The sequence below is a fragment of the Plecotus auritus genome (assembly GCF_963455305.1).
Source record: "Plecotus auritus genome assembly, chromosome: 7".
NCBI classification, from domain to species: Eukaryota; Metazoa; Chordata; class Mammalia; order Chiroptera; family Vespertilionidae; genus Plecotus; species Plecotus auritus.
The window spans coordinates 40,327,489-40,335,465 of NC_137774.1; the positions used below are offsets into that span (position 1 = coordinate 40,327,489).

A 7,977-nucleotide genomic window follows, 5' to 3' on the forward strand; every position below is an offset into this window, starting at 1 on the left:
GAACTGAACCTCACATCACCCTGCTTGGCCCCGGAGAATTACTGGTTAGCCAGAGACGGGTAAGATTCCTCAGAGAAGGAACAACCTAAGACAGGCACAGTCGCAGAGGGGCCATCAGGAGAGAATTTGGGGATCATCAGAGGTGGGGCACAGACCCTCACCACCCCAACCTTGCAGGGGCCTGAACCCTCACCCCATCTGAGGTAGGTCTCCTGCCCCCATGGCTGCTTTGCTTCCCACGCCCAGCTCAGATCGGGACACAGGTGACAGACAGTGACTTGGCCCAGCTCAGATTGGGACCCAGGTAACAGACAGAGACTTGGCCAACAGCAGCTGCCCTATATCTAAATCCAGCCTAGCACCAGGAATGCTCAGGGCCTACTCAAGAATGCAAATAATCCTTTCCACTAATATTTACAGGGTAAACTAAGGTTTTTGGTAGAGTATTAAATTTGACAGTAAAATAATCAAGTTTTCAGATTAATTTAAATAGGCTAATTGAAATAAGTGAATATTCAAGAAAATTTAATTGTACTGGACAAAAAGCTGTTCCTAAAGTGGTAACTAAAATTTCTATTGGTAGTTCATCTCATGGTAAAATTCCTGAATATGCAATGAAACTACAGCAGTCATATTTTTGTGCAAAAAATTAAAATTTAAAGTTATCAAGACTGCATTATAAAATTTACAAAAGCCTCCATTAATCAAAAAAAGGGGGGATAGTAGAAGAATATCATGTAAGGAAAAATATCCTATAAGTAAATTACATCTAGAAAATTTTTACTTTACAAAATTAATTTTCATTTGTAATGCTAATAGCAAGACACCCATGAAAAACACACATGGTGTCTAAATAAGACAAAGGAAAATCGTTTGGGCAAAAATAAAAAGGATCCCAAATCAATCATATAGAAAAGATTTCTTTATTAACTTTTGGTCGAGAATATGTTTGTATATTTTCAGAAAACAACTCCAAGACCATGTGGATTCCTGCAACAGAGAGGAATTGACAGGTCTGCTCCAACCACAAAGACAAGAGGAGAAACAGTCCAGAGATGGGAGATGCTGACGACGCCTTGCCATGCTAGCAGTCAGCAGCTGTGCGTCACAGCAGGTTGCCTAGGACCAAACCAGAGAGGGTCGGACCTGCATTGCCACCATGTGCCCACCATCCAGATATCATTGCTGACATGTACACTTAAGGAATGTTTGACATTGAAATGCGGACTCAGAACTGTTGGACATTGAAATTGGGACTCAAACATTTTTTGTTATTATACGTTTATTTCTAGTCTGCAGAGGCAAGATTTTTTAAAGGAAAGAAAAGGGGAAAAAATAGATACAGAGGCAAAGAAGCATTGAACAGACTGTCAAACTACAGCGGGAAGGCAGAGGAGGTTTTGGCGGGGGAGCGGGGGGTCTGTAAGAGATCAACTGAAGGACTTGTACGTATGCATATAAGCATAACCAATGGATAAAAGACACTGGCGGTGGGGGCAGGTAAACGCATGTACTTGGGGGAAGGGGAGGCCGGGGGGAGGTCAATGGGAAAAAAAAAAAAAAGAGAGAGAGACATATGTACTACTATTTGTAATACTTCAAACAATTAAAAAATAAATAAATTTAAAAAAATTCTATATAATAAAAAAAAGATGAGTTGATTGCACATATGTGTGCATGTATTTCTAGTTTCTCTATTCAGTTCCATTGTCTATATATCCATCTGTATGCCAGTATCTTACAGTTTTAATTACTGTAGCTTTGTAATATGCAGTGTGGGCAAAAGTAGATTTATAGTTGTTTGCATGGAAAACAACTGAATAATAAATAAATAATAATACAAGAATACACTCTGTGTTGCATACTCACAAAAGATGTGGTACATATATACAATAGAAAACAATAGAAAGAATCAAGATGGCAATGAAGCACTTTGAGAATATGGACATTTCACAATATTAATTCTCCCAATCCATGAACATGTCACATTTTTATATTTATTTATGTCTGCTTTAAATTCTTTCAGCTACATTTGATGGTTTTCAGTATACAAGTCTTTTGATGCTACATCAAACTAAAAAGCTTCTGTACACCAAAGAAAACAATCAATAGAGTAAAAAGAACTCCTGCAGAATGGGAGAAAATAGTTTCAAACCATCTACCTGATGAGGAGTTAATATTCAAAATATAGAAGATTCTCTCCTAGAACGCAATAGCAAAAAAATAATAATAATAATAATTATCCCACTTAAAAAAGTGAAAAGTGCTTCTCCAAAGAAGACATACATAAGACCCCCCCCCCAGGAATTTGAAAAAGGGGCTAAACATTACTAATCATCAGGAAAATGCAAATCAAAACCACAATGAGATATAAACTCATACCTGTTAGAATGGGTGGATATTATTTTTAAAAGATGAGTGTTGGTGAACATGTGGGGAAAAGTAAACACTTATACACTGTGGGTGGGAATGTAGAATGGTGCAGTCACTATGGAAAACAGTCTGGACGTTCCTCAAAAAAATAAAAACAAAATTACCATATGAACCAGTAATCCCAATTCTGTGGTGAGTACATATCCAAAGAAAATTTAATCATGATCTCAAAGAGATATCTGTACTTCCCCGTTGACTCTAGCCAAGATATGGAAACAACCCAAATGTCCATCAATACATGAATGAATAAATAAAATGTGGCATATGCATGCAAACAGTGGAATATTATCCAACCTTTAAAAAAAAACCTTGACATCTGTGACAACATGGATGAACTCAGAAGACATTATATTAAATGGAATAACCCTGTTACAGAAAACAGATACTGCATGATTCCACCTACATGAGTTATCTAAATTAATCAAACTCCTAAGAGAATAGAATAAAATGTTGGGTGTCAGGAACTGAAATAAGGGGGAAATTGGAATGACTTATCAATAGGTAAAATAAAATAGTTTCTTTTGTGTAAGGTGAGTAACTTCTCAAGGTCTGTTGCACAATATAGTACCTATTGCTAATATTATGGTATTGTGCACTCTAAAATATGTTAAGAGGATAGAACTCATGTTCAAACATTCTTAAAAATTAAAAAAATAGACTCTCAAGAGTACACAAGGAAATTCTTGGAGGTGATGGATATGCTTAATATCTTGGTTGTGGTGCTATATCATGGCTGTATGTATATGTTTAAATTCATTAAGATGTATACTTTAATGTGTACAATTTTTATCAGTTTTACCTCAATAAAGCTATAAATGGAATATAAAACAAAAGTGGAGGGAATATAAAAAGTTGATATTTTTATACTAAGATTAAAGTGTTCATAGATTATTTGAAGTGGAGATGTCTACTATGAAGATAAAAATAAAAATTAAGAACTGGAGAAAAGTCTAGGCTGCAGATAGAGATATGAAGGTAAGAATACATGACAGGATTAAAATTATGGGTTTAGATGTCATCGCTTAGAGGGGAGAATAAGGAAAAAATTGACCCAAGTTGGAAACCTAGACAGTGCCATATATGGAGCTCAAATTGAAATATGAAGGCCTGCTACCCTTACTTCTGAGGTGGGAGAAAATGAGAAGAAACCCTAAACTCAAATATACTGGGATATTAAATAAGCTCAATACTAACTAACCCACTCTGGACTGGCAGTCATCAAATCCCATTTTTCTTTCTTTTTCTTTTTTTTCCCTTTTTCCCCCACATACTCACATCTATAAACCCACTTTTGCTCTACCTTGTATATGTGCTAGTTATATTATTAGGAAAGATATGATGGATCAGATGCTCATAAAGGGAGGAAGTTGTCATTTTCAGATTTTTCATCTTTTGAAGATTTATCTTTGTTTTGCACATAGTAAATGTGTATATATTCAAGTTCCATTTTTCAGTCTTTAAAATGGTGATAAGATTCCACAAAAAGGAGAATTCATCACAAGAGTAGATTAAGATCATGAGTCTAAAATTTTTTTGATAATTTCCAAAATACTACACAAGAGTGACAGTGAGACTGTTAACCAGACTCTGGCTGTCTTTCTCATACCTGAGGGGGAATGTTAAGGACTCCAGGTATAAATTAGCTCCCTGGTAAAGACAAACTAAACTATTGTAACAAAGAGATAGAAAATCCTTTTATGTAAGCTTCAGGTCAAAAGAATTGAAAGTAAACCAGATAGCTAAAGGTTAAGAGAGAGCATTGTGAGCACTTGCTGAAGAAGAGGTAAGTTAAGAATTTGTAGCCAACAATAAAAAGTCCAATCTAGCAGAGTAATCAGGACAGTGAGAAGTTTGAATTTTATTTCATATGGACTTGGGAGGACACGTATTTTTAGAGCAGAGTTTTGGTTAAAAAAAGATATGGTAAGTTACTACTTTAATCATTAGAGACACATAGATCAGTTCAGAGTTTTTAAATAATGCTTCTTGAGGATCACCTGGGATAATAAAGAGGAAGACTTTGTGAACAGGTCACTGAGATCCCCTTTCTATTTTTAACTGCACACCTCCACTTCATCTCTTTTACTTACTGTACAATTGTTTAGCATGTCATTTCTTTTAAAAACATCAATACTAAAAAAAAAAGAGTAGGTTAATATCACAATATTTTTTTACAAAAAAGACCTATTAGTTTTTTTAATTTATCTTTATTGTTGAAAGTATTACAGATGTCCCTCTTTTTCCTCCATTAATCTGCCTGCTCCTCACTTTCTTCCCCTCCACAGTCCTTCACCTCACTATTCTCTGTGTCCATGAGTTATTAATACGAATTTGTCTACTGGATAAAATTATTCAAAAATACTAAGCTTTATCATCAGACAGAAAAGGGAGTTTTCTTTCTACAAATGACTCTTCCCAGGGCTCCCTTCATGTCTCTGTTCCTCAGGCTGTAGATGAAAGGGTTCAGCATGGGCGTCACCACAGTGTACATCATAGCCATGACCATCTCCTTCACAGTAGAATTATCAGCTGATGGGCATAAATAGAGACCAATAACTGTCCCATAGAACAGCGACACCACAGTCAGGTGGGAGCCACAGGTGGAAAAGGCCTTGCTTATACCTCTAGCAGAAGGGACCTTGAGAATAGATGACACAATCCGTGCATAGGACGTGATGATGAGTAGGAACGGGATGACAAGAATAAGCCCTCCAGTGATAAATATCACCAAGTCATTGATTCGAGTGTCAGAGCAGGACAGCTTCAGCAGAGCAGACATGTCACAGAAAAAGTGAGGGATTACATTGCTGGCACAAAAACACAACCTGGCCATGAGCAGAGTGTGTAACATGGCATGCAACGTGGTCAGCCCCCAGGACAGCGCCACCAGGGAGAGACAGAGCTTGGGGCTCATGATGGTGGTGTAGTGCAGGGGGAAGCAGATGGCCACATAGCGGTCATAGGCCATGGCCACAAGGAGGAAGCTCTCCAGGTCTCCAAAAAACAGGAAGAAGTACATCTGGGTCAGGCAGCCTGCATAGGGGATGGATGGGACTTGGCTCCGCATGTTCTGCAGCAACTTGGGCATTGTGACAGAGGAGAAGCAGAGGTCAGAGAAGGACAAGTTACTGAGAAACAAATACATGGGCGTGTGGAGCTGAGAGTCCAGGCGAATCAGGAAAATGATGAGGAGGTTCCCCTGGACGGTGGTAATATACATGACCAGGAACAGGGCATAGAACAGGTTTTGCTGCTCTGACTTGATGGGCAGGCCCTGGAGGAGGAACTCTTTGATGGCAGTTTGATTCTGTCCTGCCATATCCTTCTTCAATGCCTTTAAGAGAGATAACAGTGTTCATTAAAATCTTAATTTAAATAAAACATATTTTGTACAATTTGGTATGTTTGATGACCTGAAAAAAATATGTTATATCAGTTTCATCACAATAATATAACCTCTAGACCACAAATCTCTCTAATCAGAATCTTTATGATGGAAAACGCCTCATTTTCTTCAGTTCTCTTTGATAAGTAGCAATATTACAGCCTTTCTAAAACACTCTTACCGATTTTCTCTCTCCCCTTTTCTTCCACCGTTCCTTCCTCTCTCAATAATTTTTTTTAAATCCTTCCCAAAGGGCTTCATGATCTGACACTTGCCTACCTGCACAGCTTCATCTGGCTCCACAGTGACACATAATTCTCTCCACCATTACAGGACTTGTATGTCATAATTCGTTGCCTTCAGCTTTTCGCACTTATGTGCCCCTTGCCTGACACTTACTCCCTCTGCTCCTTCCCCTGGCTTCCCCTAGTCCCTTTCTCCACAGACCAGGTGGGAATCTACAGCTTGTTTCCACAGCATCCTGTGCTTATCCCCACAGCACTGAGTCCCATGGGGATTATTTGATTATAGCTATCTTTCCTACTGAATTGGAAACTCCATGCATAAAAGATCATGACTGCAGCAGGACCAGCAACTGGCATGGTACCTCAATGAAGCTGATGTTTCATAAATATTTATTGGTTGTGCTTCAGACTGAGACATGCATTCCTCCAACTTTAAAGGCAGCAGAAATTCTTTTAAGTAAAACAAAAAGGTTCTTTCAACTAACAGTCACTACCCCTACTAAATTTTCCCAGAACAAGAACTTACTGGCCTCTACCATTTCACACTAAATTTGACACTATTACAAAATATGTGGGTGTCAGGGTACCTCAGGTTCACTACTCTTGTCACTCATACTGATGATAAAGATAATGGATATAGATAGATAGATAGATAGATAGATAGATAGATAGATAGATAGTCTATTCGTTCTATTTCTGTGGAGCACCATGACTAAGACACCTTAATGTGCCTAAAAACAAACAAAGAAAGCAGAGAAGAAACACTAAGAGACATGGGAAGCTCCTTCATAAAGACATAACTGAGTCCAGTTGCTGGGATTGTTGCCCCTGATGCTGTTTGATCCAACCACATAGACAGTTTTTATTCTTACTCTGCACTGACAATACAATGGGGAAAACATCCAGGCAAAATCACACACCTGGCTTATCTGAATTTTGTTTCCCAGTAAGTTCATGGGTCCTGACTCTTGTGCCGATAGTATGCTGGAGATGACAAATAGGAGACAGGACTTGCAGATGCTACCACCGATGATGCAATAAGCCTCTCGTATTCTTTGCCCATTAACTCTGTAGTTATCAGCTTGGATTTCACATTTTTAAAAAAATCTAGGGCAGTACTTCTGAAATGAATGTCCACACAATTACCCTGGAGTTCAAGTAAATCACTGATTTTTGACTCAGTAGGAAAGAGGCTACTTTTAATTGAGTACCCAGCTAATGCCAATGCTATTGTCCGTGGACTACACAAGGAATTGCAAGGATATATGATGCTTTTAAAAATAAGGATTATGAGGCCCTCAGATAAATTAATCACAATCTCTGAGAGGGGGCCTGTGCAAAATTCTATAAAGCTCCCATGTGGTTCTACAATAAAACAAGGGATGAGAACTATTGCATTAAAGTCTATCTCAAAAGCTACCATTATATTGGAATAATACAATCTGTGGGAATACATTTATGCAATAGATAATATTTATGAATGCTGCCATTAATTAAACTATTTCATTGATGAATATTAATCAAAATATTCTAGAACTTGGGGAAGTCATGGGAGACTGAGAGGTGGAGAAGAGAAGGGTCATCATACCTGTAAACTCTCTAGCAGAACATCACACAACCTGAGAAATCCAGTTAGAAGGGTCATTTGTCCAACTTATCCAGTCTGTCTGAGGGTGATTCCAGGACCCTGGCTTGAGATCCTGCTCCCCTTCATTCACTAAGGCATGTGAAGTAACAGCTTCCGTAGTTGTCAACTTTGTCTGCAACATCCCTTCTCACATCTCCCACTCTGCACATCCTTGGGTCTAACTAGCCTTGGATCCCAAAGGATCCTAAATCCTGGAGGAATTCATTAAAGGCAAAGTAATTACACAGGGCCTTTCAGGGAAATTCTCTGAGTCTCAAAGAAGTGAC

At 38.2% G+C, this 7,977-nt stretch overlaps 1 protein-coding gene across 1 annotated transcript; it reads right to left on the reverse strand.

Moving 5' to 3' along the window:
* Positions 1–4,807: 4,807 nt before the first annotated feature.
* Positions 4,808–5,752, reverse strand: LOC308253973 (olfactory receptor-like protein DTMT; the record flags this gene model as incomplete). The annotated part of the gene is made up of 1 exon (XM_080679761.1): positions 4,808–5,752. One exon carries the CDS (start codon positions 5,750–5,752, stop codon positions 4,808–4,810), a length of 945 nt encoding a protein of 314 aa, XP_080535887.1.
* Between the last annotated feature and the right edge of the window lie 2,225 nt (positions 5,753–7,977).